The sequence below is a fragment of the Heliconius melpomene genome, chromosome 2, assembly GCF_056956725.1.
Source record: "Heliconius melpomene rosina isolate 202511_hmr_F chromosome 2, ASM5695672v1, whole genome shotgun sequence".
Taxonomy (NCBI): domain Eukaryota; kingdom Metazoa; phylum Arthropoda; class Insecta; order Lepidoptera; family Nymphalidae; genus Heliconius; species Heliconius melpomene.
The window spans coordinates 4,172,173-4,191,711 of NC_140390.1; the positions used below are offsets into that span (position 1 = coordinate 4,172,173).

At 36.4% G+C, this 19,539-nt stretch overlaps 1 protein-coding gene across 2 annotated transcripts in view; it reads left to right on the plus strand.

Annotated features, from left to right (window-relative positions):
* The window catches only part of LOC146540449 (uncharacterized), a 76,001-nt gene extending 59,459 nt beyond the window's left edge, over positions 1 to 16,542 (plus strand). For both annotated transcript variants that reach the window (XM_085199226.1, XM_085199218.1), the window contains 20 exons: positions 465 to 642; positions 924 to 1,050; positions 1,320 to 1,477; positions 1,792 to 1,890; positions 2,336 to 2,457; positions 2,777 to 2,892; positions 8,479 to 8,606; positions 9,067 to 9,255; positions 9,766 to 9,929; positions 10,364 to 10,471; positions 10,986 to 11,067; positions 11,370 to 11,467; positions 11,745 to 11,965; positions 12,325 to 12,489; positions 12,925 to 13,080; positions 13,484 to 13,587; positions 13,908 to 14,061; positions 14,261 to 14,412; positions 14,657 to 14,782; positions 14,968 to 16,542. In XM_085199226.1, coding sequence (XP_085055352.1) covers positions 465 to 642; positions 924 to 1,050; positions 1,320 to 1,477; positions 1,792 to 1,890; positions 2,336 to 2,457; positions 2,777 to 2,892; positions 8,479 to 8,606; positions 9,067 to 9,255; positions 9,766 to 9,929; positions 10,364 to 10,471; positions 10,986 to 11,067; positions 11,370 to 11,467; positions 11,745 to 11,965; positions 12,325 to 12,489; positions 12,925 to 13,080; positions 13,484 to 13,587; positions 13,908 to 14,061; positions 14,261 to 14,412; positions 14,657 to 14,782; positions 14,968 to 16,124 — 3,804 coding nt within the window. In that variant the 3' untranslated portion in view covers positions 16,125 to 16,542. The remainder of the gene's footprint in view (positions 1 to 464; positions 643 to 923; positions 1,051 to 1,319; positions 1,478 to 1,791; positions 1,891 to 2,335; positions 2,458 to 2,776; positions 2,893 to 8,478; positions 8,607 to 9,066; positions 9,256 to 9,765; positions 9,930 to 10,363; positions 10,472 to 10,985; positions 11,068 to 11,369; positions 11,468 to 11,744; positions 11,966 to 12,324; positions 12,490 to 12,924; positions 13,081 to 13,483; positions 13,588 to 13,907; positions 14,062 to 14,260; positions 14,413 to 14,656; positions 14,783 to 14,967) is intronic.
* Positions 16,543 to 19,539: the final 2,997 nt, after the last annotated feature.

Below are 19,539 nucleotides of genomic sequence, written 5' to 3' on the forward strand. Positions count from 1 at the left end.
GATAATAACAATATGATACTGAATGCTAATACTGCTTTAAAAAACTATACGCAAGAGAAATAATATAAGTTTGAAGCTTACTTACCTTTTTTTACTTGCTTTAATATTTTTTATCAAAGTTTTAGTACCTGACCCTCATATTTATGTCATCTTAACTTATTTAAATGTAAACGTATTTAAGGCAGTCGTGGCGCACGGACACGATCCCCACTCGAGGAAATATTTTATATTTTTTATTTCTCCGCTTTGGTGTCGAGAGAAAGCGCAGCGTTGAGTCCGCCATTCAACCCGTAATGTCTTTAGAATTTAGCGAAAAGTAGACGACGGAGAATGTGAGTGAAGCTGAAAAAAATCTTAAAAATAATTTTACATAAAACCAATAAATATGTAAAACATCTAATTACGTCTACCTGACCAAAAATGCATTATATATAATAATTATATAATAAATAACAACTTTACAGGCCCGAGTCCGCCACAGGCTTGGTTTCGCACTCTGGGCGTCTGGTGAACTAGAAGAAGCGAGAGAACAGTTGCACGCCGCACTCACTGTGTTAGAGTCGGGTCACGACAAACATAAAGATAGAAAAACATCTGCCCTTTACAAGTCCACTCAACATGCCTTGCAAAGGGTTCTTGTTGGTATGTTTGTTTGTTAAAATACTTTTTAGAAAACATATAAAAATTTTACGGTAGCGGGATTTAAACCCGCGCCTCTTTGTAAACCGTCCGAAGTGGAATAACACTTTAAAAATATAAAAAAATGTTTGTTTCTATATTGATATATAAATTTTTAAAAATTATGGTTATTCTTTTTGGTTAATGTCCCAAAAATGGGAAACAGTGTCTTTACACTAGGTTCCCCCTGCCTACCATAAAGCTAAAAAAATGAATTAGTATATAAAAACATTCGTTCCCAACAGAATTGGGACGTAACCACGAAGCGCTAGTAGTAGCCGAGCGCGCTCGCAGCCGCGCGCTCGACGCCGCACCCGACAAGCCCGCTAGCGCTCTAAACCAAGCTAATTTGGAACTTCATACTGCACAAAGGTATATTTATTCATAAGTATCGTGTTCGAGATCCTAAAGAAAATCTAGAGAAGCGAAATACGTTTAAACTACACTTTAAACTATTAAAACTAATAAAACTTACACTTATTAGAGATATTTTCACAATTCCAACTTCAGATTTTTCACAATAATCGACTTTGTTCTAAAAAATCGTATGTATAAATCAAAAATAATAAATAAAGCTTAAAAATTTATACAAATTCATTTGGATATTTTATTTACACTAATGTTTTGTACATTTTCATCAGAAACATAGTAGAAGACACAGGTAAAGAACGCTCAGACGGATGGAGTCCGTCTACCCTCGACCACGTGCTAGAAGTCGTGAACAAACAGAAGTCGCCAGTACTTTATTATAGTATCGCTGCTGGAAAACTGTATGCTTGGTTATTACAACCCCATAAAGGTTAGTAAGAAAAATCTAAAACTATACATTTATTATTAAAAAATCATAATCTGTCGAACCCTCTTAGATTTTCCAAAGCGCTTATAACCAACTGAGCTATTTCAATTATGTGTGACTTACGGACTGTAGCAGAAGAGAAAAACAATAACAATAAAAGCCTATAATATTTTAATAATTGCTAATTAAAAATCCCCGACACAAAAAACTAAAAAAGGTAAACAAACAACTAGAAAAGAGAGAAAAATATTTAATCTAACCTTTAACAACAATACGTGAGTGGAAGCTATTTATAGAATATGTATTTTTTTCAACAGGCATTCTACGTTTTCACCAGTCGTGCCTCCTGGACCAAGCGGAAGATGGCGATAACAGTCTCCCCGACATTAGTCCAGATGATCTCCAAACAATTACTAGTAAGTAGTAATAGATGTTGCTACTAAATTGTATATTGGAACAGATACAAAAATACTTGGTTCAGGTACCATAACATAGTACATCCTCTAATGTTTGTTAATATTTTTTTTATTGTGGATTCTCCTATTAGTTTTATAAATATTAAAAATAAATTGACTCTAAGTAAGCTAAAGCAGAAAATTTTTTAAAAATACCTGTCAGGACTTTTTCTGTGCCAATTGATTAATTTGTTTGTAATCACAACCTTTTTTAATTGATTTGAAAAAAAAGATTTACGCTTTTTCACACATAGCAGGTAAAGTAGAACGATGCACACTCCGCACCCGCAAATTTTTGAGACATTAGTGGGAATAAGAAAGACTTAACCCACTATCATAGTATTGTCAAACGTTGCCCTACTGCACCTCAAAAACAATTTTTATTATAATTATTAATATTTTCTAGGTGCAGGTAAATTAGAGCGATGTATCAAAGAATGGTCTGCTTGGCTGAAAACCGCTGAACGAAGAAGTGAAGAAGATCAATGGGATCCTGAAGATCGACCCAGCACTGGACTCGCTAGGATGGTACGAAATATATATTTTTTAATAAAAGGATTCTTATCGTAATTAGATCCGAAGAGGTAGCCGCGACGCAGCAGCAACGTGTCTGTCTGTAGCCGCTGTGATTGTAGCTTCGATTCCTAATCGGTAGAATAAACCATTTCTTTTTCTCGCTTTTGTAACAATACGAAGCACAGCGTTGAGTTCCACCACCCAAGACGCAATAGCCTGAAAAATTATGCGAAAAGTGAGAAACGGAGTGTCATAACACTAGGGTTCCTCTTATTATACCCTGCTGTATGCGGGATAAGCTTGAAACTAAAAAACAATTATCTTATTGTAGGTGACTAGGAACCATCTTTTGAACTCATCGAACTACTCCTTAAGTTCGTTATTCAGTGTGGGCTCAGTAGGAGGATCAGTCGCTGGTTCTGTTGCCAGCTTGCAAGGTTCTACTAGGTAAGAAGTATATATAACTGTGATCCATAAATCATAAAAATGTTTTAATATACTAGATACATATGTCGGAAATAAAAAGGCGTAATAGATATTAAAAATAAACGAGTAGAACCTCCGACCATGTCCTGGCCTTTGGTTTTACTCGAAATACTTAATTAAACAAATAAGTAAATCTAAAACAAATAAATGAACCAAATAATAACTGGAAACATAGTAAATTACAAGGAAAATAATAACAACCTTATCTTACTCTTTAAATGATGGCTTGGAGCAGTGCCTGGGACTTGTGACCCCAGGAGTAGGCTTAAGGGATCCCTTTCCGATATATCAACACTCGCCTTTCACTGCTCCAGTCCAGTATAATTACGAATAGGTCTTAACAACATTCATAATTAAAATAGTCGAGGTTAACCAGCGGTGGAGCACGAGTAGTGCTCCGAGCCGTGGCAGAGCCTCGACTGGGCGTACAACACCCGCACGGCCTTTTATAAATCAACAATGACATTGACAACGGTGACGCGCCCAAAGTGGCGCCACCGGAAGCTGACAAATACAGAACCATCAATTCAATAATTACAGCATTTTATTAACTCTTAAATGTTAATTCTAATTTTACTCCTTAAAACATCTTTTGTAATTAATTAACTAATTATGAATTTATTCTTAATATTGAAATAAATTATCATCAGCCGACACGGCCATTCTGCAATAAGGTCGCCCCTGACCTTTATCATAATAAATTAATAAATATTGAAAACCTTCAAGTAGCAAGTAAACTTTGGAGGCCCCTGTCCTCTACAAAATTACTACCACTTAAACGCTGTCAACGTTGCAGTTAAAATAAAATATTAAATAAATATAATAAACAAATTTTGGAGGCCCCTGTCCTCAACAAAATTCGTCACAAACACACACAAATTTTGGAGGCCCCTGTCCTCAACAAAATTGTTCACACACACAAATTTTGGAGGCCCCTGTCCTCAACAAAATTGTTCACACACACAAATTTTGGAGGCCCCTGTCCTCAACAAAATTGTTCACACACACAAATTTTGGAGGCCCCTGTCCTCAACAAAATTATTAAAACTCAACCTTTTTTTTTAAATTTATTTTTTATAAAACAAAAATAACAATAATAATGAACATAGTCAAACAACTTTCTTATGAGCAAAAACTTATAAACAAAAAGTCATTTGTATTGATAGAATGATTAACATTTTATGTTGAAGTTTGATAAGTAGGTTCAGGTGGGTCCTTCATCTGTCATCTCTCCCGATGCCGACACGGAATCCTGCACCATCACTCTCTCACCTGGTTTGGGCGCCAATCGCAGTTGTTCATGAGAAACCTCCGTCAGTTCTCCTCCTCCAGACATTTCATATGCATCAGGGCACCTAAGTTCTAATCCAATTTGAGTACTAGGTCCCGCTCTGAACAAAACTATTTCGTCTATTTTGGAATCCTTCCACGTTGGGTTCGACGGAGGAGAAGTATTTTAGAAGTAATTTATTCTCAGCACTTCCAGTACCAATCCTCCTTCCAATACAATCATCCCTGTCTGTCCGACTCAGTGAATCAGCCAGATCCCCTTCAGGACCAACATTTGCAGTTCTATGCCTAGAACAGTCAATTGCCAACGAAAGCGCACCTAATCCCCTTTTCCAAGCCTTATGACATAATTCCGGATAATCGCCAGTCCATTCCTAACCACTGGAATGCTGATGAATGCCATAATTTTTACATAACTTCCCAAGCTCAACTCCATAGGCCGCATCCTGATCACTTATAATTTGTCTTTAGTAACCCAAACGACAAAACCACGTTCTAGCGTACGAAGCATTGCGCTCGCCGTCGCATCAGTTGTCATATGCCAAAGTCATATATTTCGCGTATGCATCGATCAGCATGACCACACATTAATGTTAGACACCTTTCCCTGCGAAACGTCCTGTAGCATCCATGTAAATTGTATCAAATGAAATAGGTTTCCTTGTCGATATTAAATTTTTGAAATTAAATTATTTTAAAAATAAGCACCACCTTCATGTCCCCGAATAAGGACAGCTCCAAGTCCCGTGTTACTTGCATCCGCATGCAGCTCGATCGGCCAATCCTCCCAAAAAACCGCTAGCACTGGTGCCTAAGCTAGGCGCCGCATCACATCAAGTCCAGCACTTCCCACAATCAGGAGTCGATTCAAACCTAGCATTCCTTCCCGGTCAGGCTGTAAAGCAGCATCATACGCTTTAAAAAGGCTTCAAATAAATTAAGCTTCAAATAAATCGTCCAAAACGACCCGCTGGGTTACAGAACCGACGCTACCGCCCGACATTGGCTGGCACAGGCAACCCCTCAAGCGGCTCAACCCCTCTTGAACCCGGGCGTCGGGGGGCCCGGACGCGGCTACGCCCGCGAAAATATAAGTCTAAATAATTAAAATAAGTTAAAAAAATAATAATAAGTGGAGATTTATTATTAGAAAAAAATATCTGAGTAACCGAAATGAACAAACAAAAGAAGTAACTAAAGGAAATTCTTAATATTAGAAAAAGTACCTAAAGTTTGCCGTGCGCGCGTACTAAACATTTTTCTATATTAAATAATTATTAATTTTTGCGAATAATATTAAATAAAATCCCAAATGATTAAAATTACGATATTTTAAGTGTATAACATCGGTATAGATAACCGAACTGAGATAAATTAATTATAAGCAGCAAATAATTACATAAAAAATAGTAATTCGAAAATATATAAAAATTTACAAAATCATCAAAGTCATCTGCCCGTTCGCGTCGATCATACTATACCACTCGTAGGCTAGGTCATTTCGAATCAGTGACATCTCCTTAATTATTTATTAGAATGTTATACAGTAAACTATAATTTCCATCAAGATGAAATGCTAAAAGTGACTATTATATTTATTTTCATAAGGACGAATATCAAATTATAGAAATCATTTAATTTTTGTTAATGTATACAAATCTATATCGGCGCGCGCCATGTACGCGTTAAGCAAACTCACTTTGGGTGACGTTTTCTTAAAACTTTGCAAGCCGTTGCTTAGCAACGCGTAGCGACGATTGTTATTAACATGGCGGAATAAATTGCTTGTCAAATTAATTATTTTAATATATTGGTATATATCGAAAATATTACAAATATGAGAAAAAAAAAAGTATCCTATGTTCATCCCGGGACCCTCAAGTATTGTGTAGAGTTACTTTCGAATTTATAATATAGGTATGGATAAAGCTACCAAAAGCCCGTTCAGAATTTGCAAACCTTCCGAAAAAGCTCCATACTCCATGAAAACGTTTTCCATATAGACGAAAATGTTACCCATAACGGTCGAAGAGCAGTCACAATCACCGCCAAAACTCCGCCGGGGCGTTAGTCAATCCAGAAGACATTCCTGCACATTCAAAGAAATCAGCTGGACCAGTTCTAGGAATGAAAGTCCCACCAATAGGTATTAGACAAAATCCCTGCGCCATATCGAGGCATATAATAAGTATGCGGCGTCTGACAATTCACAGAGCCGATCCGAAACCATAGGTAATGGAAATTTGATAGGAACTGTATTTTTATTAAGCTCGCAGCAATCGGTGCACATTCTATCCTCACCGTTTCCTCTTTCACAAGAATTACCGGGCTCGCGAATCAAGAAGCCACAAGATCACTCTCGGGCCACACCATCGGCCATCAATTCGTAAATTCATTAATTTTCGTTTAGTCGATCAAGTCAGCGTCAATATCCCGAAATGGCTTCTCAAAATTTTTTTACCACAGTGATACCATGCTTGCTAAAAGTACACTCAGCCCTTCTCCCTTAACTATATCCGCACCAATTAAAAACGACACAAGGAGTTTCAATGTCTTCAATAATGCGAAATACTATCTCGACAAACACACTATTACCACACAGTCTCAATTTGTTGAAAAGACAAGACTGAAACGTTCCTGCTACCCATTCCTTTCAGCATCAAAAGAGTTGCCTTGTCCTTTTTCCATAAAAAAAAAATAGTTCATTACTTTCATTCACCAAGTTGACTATGTTAGAATCATCACCAATTCTTTTGAAACACTCAAACTCCACACGCCCAACTTTGCCACAGTAATTGCATTTAGGCCCAGGCTTCTTCTGATCTGTCTGAACTAGCTTCAAAAGCAGAATCTGAATTCAAAAATGGTCCGTGGTCACTCACTTTATTTGTCAGTCTATTACAACTGAATTGAGTTTGTCCAGCCCCTTCATACCCAAAGCAGACTATAGACCCCTGACGATTCATCGCTCATATGGGACGCCAGTGAGGTATGGGCGCTTTACGTGATCCAACTTCTCGAGGCCTAAAAGTAGATGTGACCGGTTAATTCGGGAATAGTTGCACACCCACTAGACGCACACTCACTAGATAAAGGCCAGTTCATTGTTCACACATTCAAACTCTGCCTTGACCGCATCTGTAAATCTCCATTCACTACACATGTTTTGTTTTTTTTTTTACTTGTTCAGCGTGATTACGCCAGTTCCTTAAAAGTACGTCCTCCTCTGGATTGAGTGTAGCGATATAAATATTACTCAATCTTAGTCATAGTATTGTTGTAGTTGAATTTAGTAAATAAACTTACAAGTAACTCATGACTAACTTACATACTAGCCTGATGTTGCTTAGACAGCGTTTCTCATCTCTTCTATTAGCAAGAGTGTCTCCGAATGCCTTGGCACGTTTGTTTGTTGAGAAGATGTGAAAGGATGGACCTGCTGGATCTATCCCGCTTCTGATGTCGGAAATAAAAAGGCGTAATAGATATTAAAAATAAACGAGTAGAACCTCCGACCATGTCCTGGCCTTTGGTTTTACTCGAAATACTTAATTAAACAAATAAGTAAATCTAAAACAAATAAATGAACCAAATAATAACTGGAAACATAGTAAATTACAAGGAAAATAATAACAACATTATCTTACTCTTTAAATGATGGCTTGGAGCAGTGCCTGGGACTTGTGACCCCAGGAGTAGGCTTAAGGGATCCCTTTCCGATATATCAACACTCGCCTTTCACTGCTCCAGTCCAGTATAATTACGAATAGGTCTTAACAACATTCATAATTAAAATAGTCGAGGTTAACCAGCGGTGGAGCACGAGTAGTGCTCCGAGCCGTGGCAGAGCCTCGACTGGGCGTACAACACCCGCACGGCCTTTTATAAATCAACAATGACATTGACAACGGTGACGCGCCCAAAGTGGCGCCACCGGAAGCTGACAAATACAGAACCATCAATTCAATAATTACAGCATTTTATTAACTCTTAAATGTTAATTCTAATTTTACTCCTTAAAACATCTTTTGTAATTAATTAACTAATTATGAATTTATTCTTAATATTGAAATAAATTATCATCAGCCGACACATATATCTCTGTCATTTAATGAAGGTCAAACTTAATTTCTAGTGTTTACATTATACAAGACCTAATGATGGTACCCATCAGAAAAAAGGTGCTATAAGATCAAAAAAAGATTTTTTTTTTATTTATTTAATTTTCGTAAGCTAAATAGTTTAATAATCCCACAGATCAAGTATTCACGGGCCCCGCAAGAAGCAGCCATCCTGGCAAGGCCCGCCCTGTCTCAACACGCTATACCAAATGCTCATCGCACCCTTTGAGGATCTCCTGCCGGCTACTTGTAACAATAATCATGGTTAGTTGGTCATAATTAACAATTGTTTTAGTTATAACATTATTTATTTGTGGAGATATCGAAGTGTATTTCAAAAATCAGCTTCAGTTCAATTTGTCTTCACATGTGATTTTGGCACTTCTAGTAAATCCATGTGACTTTAGTATATCTCGATAATGATAATGCTGTCTACCATAACAATAACCATCGTTTAATTATAATACTACGTTAAATTAAGTTTAACGCTATAGATGTTCACTTGGAAAACTTACGTTTATTTGTAAATGAATTATTAAAAGGGCAATTCTTCAGCTTCTTGTCGGCTTTTCTCAGTAGAACTGCCTTCGTTGCCGACGGTAGCTTCTTGTAGGACCAATACTACTAGCATATTTTTATAACATGACAATAGTTTCAAAATTGCATACTAGCCTAATTGAATAAACAATATTTCTATTTTTAATTCACTATAAAAATGTTCCAGCACCACACGGACGTCGCGGCTGCGGCGGGCGCCGCGAGCTCGCGCTCGTAGTAGAGGGAGCGCTGTACGCGTGTCCGTGGGGTGCTCTGCGAGCCGGTGCTGATGAACCACTCTGCGAGAGGTATGCTCTCCTGGTGGCGCCAACGCTGAGGCCGCTAAAACGACATGCTAGGAAACATCATGAGCATGGTATGTATGGAAATCGTACTTTACATAGAGATCATAGTAGGGTAATAGAGTGTTGATGTCTCAAATATATAGAAAATGGAAAACGCATGATAATGCGTTTTCCATTTTATACCACTTTCAAAAAAACATTGCAGATTTAGTGACGGAGTCAACTGTTTGTTTTACTATAAGCTATAGTGAATATGAAACAGAATAAAAATAAGCATAATCATTTCCTCGAGATGAAGTTGAATCTATAACTGTCTTGTACTATAGCGCCAATATTTTCTCATAGATTTTTTTTTCTTCCGAACTGTAAGCTTTGTTATTAATGCATATTCGACCAATTAGAATCTTTTTTTACTTTGTTTTCTTTTTAACTCACCTTTAGTAGTTTATGTTCTCCCTAATTAGCATATGTTCGTTAGATAATTGAAATTCTATATACTTTATATTTTTGCGTATGTACTGATCAAACAAACTTTTGTGGATCAATAAATAAATAAGTAATACACTTATTTTCCAAAACAGGTGCAAACCCTAATGCAGGTGCAAGCTCAGGTACAGGCGCAAGTGCAGCGGAGGGCATGCGGTGCCTGGTCGCGGGGGTGCGGTGGGGCTCAGCACATGCTCTGCTGAAGGAGGCCGAGCTTGTGGCTGACATGCTGAGGGTGACGCCGCTTATTGATTACCAGGTAATATATGTTTTTTTACCTAACGAGGTGGTTGTTGCAATATGTTGAACGTTATGAAGCTATTGATTACCAAGTTGCTGATATTATGTTTTGATTATCCGGTATTTCATGGAATATCCTGTTTTTTTAAAATGTATATGTAGGTTTTATGATGTTAACCTTTAAACCTCTTAGAACTGAATTATGGTATACTCGCATTACGAATGCTATGTTATTTACTTATTTTATATAAAAACGTTTAGTATTTATTGTAATTGTATAAATTTTATGTTAAAAGATCATAATTGCAATTAGGTAAATATTATGTTTATGTATTTATATTTTTGTTATTTACATTTGTGTTTCATATAGTAAGGCATATAAATGTTATGAATTAAAAACAATACTCATTGAATGAATTGTAAAATAACAATTGTTTATTTATTTATCATCAGGCATCTAAAGAAGCGGTATTAGCGCAGTTACCACAAGCGGAGTGCGTCCACTTCGCCACACATATTTGTTGGAAAACTCCTGGAATAGTACTCAGCCCTGGAGAAGTAGTGAGTTGACAAACTTGACTTTTGCTTCATATTTATATAGATTTTTTTATTTAAAATATACTAATATGTAATATTTATAGTAAAAGCAAATACAAATATTATTTGTGTATTAAAAATAAACTTTAATAATTACTCTTCAGAATATTGATAATGATCATTTAAAGAACTGTCTTAGGTTTTGTAAATTCTTAAATTACACCATTAATCCTCTCATGCAAACATTTTTACAATAATTATACAATGGTAGCTGTAGCTCCTTTGGTGTTGCACGGGGTCGTGGTTGGCGGTGATCACTTACCATCAGGTTACCCGAACTCTCGTTTGCCTTATCCTTTTCCATAAAAAAAACATACATACATAGCTTCACGCTTTATCCCTTGCGGGGTAGTTCGAAAAAAACAATACAAATATATTTTTCGTATTTACATTTTGACATACAAAATATTTTTCTATTTACTACAATTTTCTATATTCTATAATAAAAGTAATTTAACAATTAATCTTTCTCTTTTAGGTGGACTCCCAAGCCAAGCGATTGCTTAATACAAGCGTGGGCAGCGGAACTGCGGACACGTCCACTGAAAATGAAGAAGATCGTAAGTGTAGTACCGTGTACGAGCCGTGGCCGCCCTGAAGTTAGCTGTAGATGGCTGCGCACAGTTTAGGATTGTTTTTACTTTTAGTCATTTTCTTCCTGAGTGAATAAGCGCAAACAGTTCAGAAAACTTCATGGAGGTCACAACTCATCGACCGTTTTGTAATATAATAATTGTTAGAATGGCTTATTTCTTTGTTACTTCAAATATACACCTATTATTTATTTACGTTACCAAAAAAATATATATTGACATAGCATTAAATTATGCGTATATTTAAAAATTTTCAATTTACAATATAGATGCAGAACTACCTCCCAGTAACGAGGAGTTGCCGCCGGCGTCTGAATTTATGCTGACAGCATCCGAGATTATGAACCTGAAGATAACCGCTAGATTGGTATACTTACTTACATTAATTCTTACTATATTGTACTATACTTGTATAAGTACCTACATAAAACTTAATAAAATTATTAAAATTTCGAACTTTGTTTTCCATACAACGTGACATTGGCGAAATGAATCGTGCTCAACTGGCACGCTCGAAACGCCATATATCAAGAATTCAATTCAATTCAAAATGTCGAACTTTCCTTAAACTACCTCCAGCAAAGTGTACAACAAAAAAATACAATTATTACAATACTACTATTACAACACTAACTATCATCTAGGTGGTGCTTTCGTGCGCGCCATCAAGCGCAGCCCTACAAAGTGGGGAGGAGGGCGCCGTGACAGCGGCGGGAGACGGCGTGTCACGCCTATGCCGCGCTTTCCTCACCGCCGGCGCGCACGCCGTTCTCGTCACGCTGTGGCCCGCACCGCAGGACACTGCCACCAAGATACTGTACAGGGCGCTGTACTCCGCGCTGCTGCAGGGCAGCAGGGTTGCTAAGTACGTATGATATGAGTGTGATTTTTATTTATTATTAGACTTACAATATGTGTTTTTATTGAAGAGTAAAAATGTGAATATATTGAATTTAAGGCAGTTAGTCAAAACTTCCAGACTGATATGGTTAAATTAAATCTTTCTTATCTTAAATAGTAATTTTCTATAGTTTAATTTAGCTACATTAACATAGATTTTTTTTAAATTAACCCTTTGTAAGCACTCTATGCACTTGTGTGAGATCTACAACGCTCACATAGACAGAGTTTATGTAAATATTGGAAATTAATATAAATAATATAATAAAGCGGGATAAAGTGTGACGCTAAAAAAATATTATTAAATATTTATATTCATTACAGGGCTTTAGGTGATGCGATGCAAACAGTGCGTCACACTAAGCACTTCGCGCACCCCGCGCACTGGGCCGGGCTCGCGCTGCTCGGCGCCAACGTGCGCCTCAGCAACAAGGTGGCGCTGCTGGGGCAAGCGCTCTGCGACCTGCTCGCCGCGCCTGACACCTGCAGGTAGTATTAGTAGTGTTTAGTAGGCGGCTGAATTATAAATTCTCTCCTTATTTAATTTTAACCAGGTTATCTGTGTTATATCATCAGCTAACCGATCAATAAGATGTAACACTATAAAAATTTTCCAATTTGAAGGAGTAGTCCTTGATATTAGCGCGTTTATTCAAAGAAACTCTTCTAGTTCACAATTTAAGTATAGATATAAAAAAATAAAAAAGTTATTTTTCTGTTACAGAAACACACACACATTTAAAATCTACGAATATCGTGTGTACAAATAAGCTTAGACAAAATTTTTAAATTAAATACTGGAATCGTATAAAATCTTTGTATTCATCAATATAATTTAGTTACACCGTTATATTACTGTAAACTATACTAGCATAAACATTTGTTTTCTATTATAATTTATTAAGTCAACATACAATTTAACAGAGACGCCTTAAGAGTGTGCCTACACTTAGTGGAGAAGTCCCTACAACGTATAGTGAGGGGACAGAAGAACGCTATGTACACGACGCAGAAGAGCATCGAGAACAAGGCGGGCGCGGCCGCTGGCTGGCGAGAATTACTTATGAGTGTTGGATTCAGGTAAATTATACCCCAGTTCGCTCGACGAAGCAAGTCGAGATTTGAGTCTCGCAGGGGGTGCCCTTACCATCGTCGACTTCCTCAGCAGCCACATAGTGCTTGCATTTCTTTAGGGACAGAGTACCCTCTTCCCTACCCAACCGGTGTCGCTGTAAAAGCCAATAGGGCTAACGGCATTAACCTCATGGTCGAATAAAAATAGGTATTGATACAGTGTGGGTTCAAATCCTATATGGTTACAAACTATAAAAGTTTAAGACGAAAGTGTATTATGTACAAAAAAACGTTTTAAGTTTCATACTTTTTTTTGTATTTGATTTAGAAATGAATTTAAATATAATAATATTATATTTTAATCATTCGTATAGCTTTAATTAAGATTGTTTAAAAAAAAAATTATCAGGTTTGAGCCAGCCGCAAACGGTATACCGTCAAGTGTTTTCTTCCCACAAAGTGATCCTGAGGAAAGATTGACACAATGCTCCGCCAGTCTGCAAGCCTTGTTGGGTAAGATATCAACGCTATTTTACTAATCATTTTAAAACCAAAAGTAATTATGTGGACTTTGCCTACATATACTGTAAACAACATTGTGATAGGCACCTAAGTGAAGACACTTTCTCATTAAGATACTTCTGTTTACACTTTCCGTCAAATTCTTCAGTGCTTAGTGTTTCTCTTCAGTGTTTAGTGGGGATTCTCAACACTGCGCCATGCCTCGTTACAAGAGCGAGGTAAATTTAAATATCAAATATTTTATTCTCAGTGTCGTACAGTCGTCGCACGCTTCAAACTTTTAAATAATATTTCTATAACAATTACAACAGGACTAAGCCCAACAACGCTACTGGCGCTATCCAAGCTCATTTCTAACGGCGGCGACGTCGCGGACGACATCATTGGAGTCATCCGCGCAGTTATATCACAGTTCTCTATTAAAAACTCAGAGGGTGACACCATTGAAGTTGCTGTTAATGTCAGGTAATACATTTTTACCTTATACTACCGACCCAAATAAGGCTTAAACCTATTATTATATTGTACCCAAATTATATACAATCTTTATTATATTAGCAGCATTAGGACTAGTCAAAGATGTCCATCACCTTAAAAATCAGATATCTAAAAAATTTTCTTAACACATTACCTTAATATTTTTTTTTTATCTATTTCAATACAGATTATGGCGAGTAAACGGCTGCCATGAGCTATTAGCCTCATTAGGCTTCGACTTAGCGGAAGTGGGACAGGACGAAGTGACTCTCCGCACAGGAAAAGCTGCCAACCGACGCCACATACAGTTCGTGTTGCAAGCTCTACTTGCTTTGTTTGGTGAGATACTTTGGGAATTCCTAGTAATTTTGTTAGTGATTGTGCTTTTTCCTATGATTTACTTTATTCTTGTTGTAAAAGGTAGCGAGCATTTTAATGAAAAGTTTGTATTATCTATATATTGGTATTTAAATCACGTTAAATTTATTTTTAAGTAAACTCGAAGTCTTTAAATGAAATATTGTTAATTTTCTTAAAATAAATAGTAATAGTAATAATATTGATAAAATATTTCATATTACAGATACACAAGAAGCCCCTCGGAGCCTTAGCTTAGAGTCGAGCTCCAGTGTAGAGTCGCTGGCGTCCATCGACGACGGAGACTTGGAACCGCATTCCGATGGCGAACCACCGCCGAGACAACATCGACGTTAGTTTTAACTATATTATACATTTACTTTACATGTTTACTTAAGCATATTTTAAGAAAAACAAATTTATAAGTACAAATTTAGCATTGATGATTATGGTTGTTGTTCCTCTCCTTTTTAATATAACAAAAACTTTATCACTAATAAATAATTCTAGAGTAACCTTAAGCATTTCTATCTACAGAAGAAGCAGTATCGACAGTACCCCCCCTACCACTAGGCTCTCACGGTGGCGCCTTCACCATGTACGTTCGTGAAGCGGGGCGAGGGGAGCCGGACGGCCGCACCGCGCCCGCACCCCCTCCCCCGCGTTACAGGGGTGAGAGCGATGCCGCCTTCACACCCTCCCCGCCCGCCGCGCCCCCTGCTGCCGCCCACACCACCCCCGCCCCCGCCGCGCCTGCACCCCCGCGCGATGTATCGCTCGCGCTCGCGCACCAGACCAAGATACGCACGCTGTACACGCGCCGCCCGCCCTCCACTGACGACGAGGACTGGGAGAGCTCGGGTCACGATACTGTGTTGCGAAGACGTCCAGAACACCCGCACCAGAGGTACCTCGACGCCTTCTACGATCTGGCCTCGTCGTCTTCGAGGCGAGATGATGATACTACTGATCAGGTCAACCAACCTTCTACATCTAAGAGGGCTCCGCGACCCAAAATGGGAACTAACACTCGGGATTCTATGGCTCAGGTTAGGCATATGAGCGGTGAACTAACACCCACTATATCTGAGGTTTACCACGAAAGAAATATAGGTTTGGGCCTCGCTCCACCTCTAGCAGAGCTATTGCTAGCTGAGGACTCCAAGACTGAAATGCGAGCGGCGAGCTCTAGCGAGAATTTGCTACTGCAAAATTTGGAAAAGTTAGGCCTTTTAGGTGACACCAGTGAAAGTGATGAGCGTTGGTGCAACAAAAACAGGCCGTGGCTGACCACTGCGCCATTAGAAACTGATATACAAAACTCGGATCTGACGACCGCTGAAATTATCGAACGAAAGAACAAATTCAAAAAAGACGAACCTAAGAGGAAAGAAGAAAACGTATACGAGTTGAAGCCCAAAGAAGAAACACCAGGTCCAAGTGGTATTGAGAAGCGATCAGTATCGCCTTTCTCGGAACTTTCTAGAAGAGACGAAGGTGATGGAAGGAGTATTGCAGACTCTCACTCATCGTATAAAGCATTAGTTTTGAACCCTCGTGCGCCATTTTTGCCTGAGGAGGGAGAAGGAGTGAGTGCTGAAGGAGGTAAAACACACCCTAGAGTGCGAAGACCTCCCATACCAAGATCGAGACCGACGTATACAACATTGGATTTTCCACCGAATAAATTATAATATAATCAAAAATATAGGAAATACATCGAACATATCGTAGTGATTAAGAATTTGAAGCGATGACTGATTTGAATAATATATTATGTATTAAAATTTAAATTGACTACATTAAATTAAAACTTTCATATTTAGTAATCTATTTTTATTAAATGTAAAATAATAATTTTAGTTGGCTATGATAATAAAATGTAAATTTATGTAAAAAAATTAGCGTAAAATTAAGATATATAAGTATAACTGTAATTTTAGTATTATTTTTTATAATATTTTTTTAATGAAATATTACTTTATAGGTAACTTATTTTATTATTTACAATTCTCGTACCTTTATTTAACTGATAGTATTTTTTAAATCTTGCCATGTAACAATTTATTGTAAAAATATATTTAAATACAAATAAAATACTCGCACAATCAAGTTTTGTTTCATTCGAGTTTCACTCGCGAGAGTGTGTATTACGCAATAATATTCCTGAAGACCTTGAACGTGTCAATACGACAGCATTCATAAATATTATTTCCTTTGAGTACACAATTTATTTATTGCACCTAATATGAAATTGCTACAAAAAATACTATTTTTTGGTAGATATTTTTAAACTCTGAAATTTGATATGTATTTGATATATAAATTATTTTTTAACAAAAAGAAAAACCGACTACTACAACGAACTAAAAAGTAAATAATAATTTTACAAAGATTTTATAATTTTGAAGTCGGTGTCAAACTAATGCTGACACCTTACTACTATATTTAATTACTAAGTCTGTTTGTTTTACTATCAAAACACCGTGGTGGTGGTAGTCTTCAGTTCGTGACATTGTAGGTTAAAATCACCTTTTCTTTTATTAAAATTCATATATATAGAGAGAGAGAGGGTCAAAAATTAAAATAAATCAAGTTCATGTTGTATCCCGCGCATAGGAGGATAGGCAGAGGAAACTTAATGATATGCCACTCCGTTACCCATTTTCGACCGAATTCAAAATACATTGTGTGCTAAGTGCCACGCTTCACCTCGACTCCAGAGGCTAGAAATGAAAATATAAATTTAAATAAATATGCGTATTGCGTTTGATATCTGCTTTTCATACTTATTTTTTTACTACTAAATATTTTCATAACATAAACTTACTACTTTCATAATGTAAGTACCAATAAGGAAATTACAAACTCAGTACAAGCGGATCACGTCGGCACCATTTCTAAATAATAACACAGTTACAAAGCTTTCGCGTGTCAAGGTTACGTTATACAAAGAAATATTTTCGCTATCGTTAGAATTAATCCTTATGTAAACAAAAATTGGCCTTTGAACTGCGAATTTCTTTTAAAATTTTTTTTGCAGATTTGAATTTAAAATTTTTATTTTAATTTATAATATAAATTTGAAAAGTGTTGCCACACGTCCCGATTTCCACGTTGGGGAACGTTCCAGTTTTTAGCCTAATGATTAAATGTCTCCAGCGTCGATCGGTCGTGCTTTTCGTTTTTATACACGCACTTTGAAAATTATTTTTTAATTATTTTATTTTCTTAATAAGTTCCTAATGATTCCAGATATAAACTCTGAAGACTTAACTGCCTTAGAATACAGAGTAAAGGAAACAGATATAGTTTTAAGTGAAGTGTTATTTTTTGTAAAAAAATCGAGAAAATTATAATTTATAGACTTTTCTTTAAAAAAATGGTCATAAGGCTTTCATTTTTACCTTTTAAGGTACGGACCCTAAAAATACTGGCCACCTGAGAATGACATTGTTGTGTGATAAAACTTATTGTTTAAATAGAGCTTTACAGATATTAAAATTAAATCAGCTTCACGCTGTATCCCGCATACAGCAGGATAGGCATAGAGAACCTGGTGTTATGACCCCTATCCCCACTTTCCGCCGAATTCTGGATACATTGCCTGTTCTGAGGCGAAACTTAACGCCGCTACTAAATACATAAAAAAATCTTATTTCATTAATTAAAACGGCAATTGCCAAAGTTATAATTATTGTATTGATGCAACAGAATATGCAAATAGTAAAATTAACGTTTGTATGACGTTAATATTGACGGGCTGAACTATTTTATGAAATTCTGATGTTAGGCAATACCGGTAATGAGCGGAACGGCAAATAAAATCGAATATTTTATAATTGTAGTTAACCTCGAACAATTATGGGTTATAAATATTTTAAATTCGTGACTTAAATTCAATGTAGGAGCAAGCAGTGGTATTCAAAGTTCAAAAAGACTTCAAGACAGATTTTTGTCAGCTTCACGCTGTATCCCGCATGTAGCAGGGTAGGCAGAGGCTGCGGTAGTGTTAAGACACTCCGCTTTTCACTTGTTGCCGAATTGTGGAGGTATTACGTGTTGAGTTGACAACACGTAATGCAGAACGGAGAAATTAATTATGAAAATATTAAATATATAATTTCCTCAAAGACATATGACACATGATATAACAATAACTATGTACAAAGTTAATTTGTTAAACCCTAATTATATCTACGTACGGTTAAGAGACAAATTCCAAGGAATTAAATGTTAATCCTTGTAAAGTTCCTCGTGCCATGTTAATAAGTTAATAACATACATAATTCTAATATATAATAGTGCTTATTAAATAAACGGAAGTCAAATTGCGAACATAACTAATGGTAATATTCAAATTCCTTTCGAAATTTTATATATGTGCAACAAAGGAGTTTTTTTTTAGATTTGTCTATATGACATAATATATGTGTATGATTTTTTTATATATTTTATTTTAATTAATATAATATTTAAGTGAATTGTCCAACAATTAAAAGAAAATTCAAAATGCACACTATATAAGTAATATTTCATTCGTTTTTCATACTTATGAAAATCTATAGGTACAATAAAAAAAAGTTAAAAATACTTTATTTTTTATATGAATATAAACATAAATTATTATACAAATAATACAGCAATAGGAAAACTAGACAAAACACTACTCTTTCATATTTCATTCATCAATTAAATGACATTACAATGAGGTCACTCGCGGCGCTGGGGGCACAAGCGTGTGACTGTCAAAACGACAGGTTGTAGGTTCGATTCCAAATCGAAGAAATAAAATATTTGACTAATTTCCTTTCCTTTTCGCGGCGTACAGTTGCACCACTCAACATGCAATGCCTCCAGAATTCAGCTTAAAATGGGGAACGGAATGTCTTTCCCTGAGTTCTCTTTTCTCTCTGCTATGTGCGGGATACGCGTGATAAAACAACAACGTCATTATCTACTTATTTATACTCAAAATCTCTTCTATTGATTCGCAATATGACATGACATTATCGTAAATCGACATTTCTTCGAACTATTGTTCTGAATTTTAACAAGAGACTATTTGATTAATGTTCTAGGCATAGATATATTTGTCAATTGTTTTCT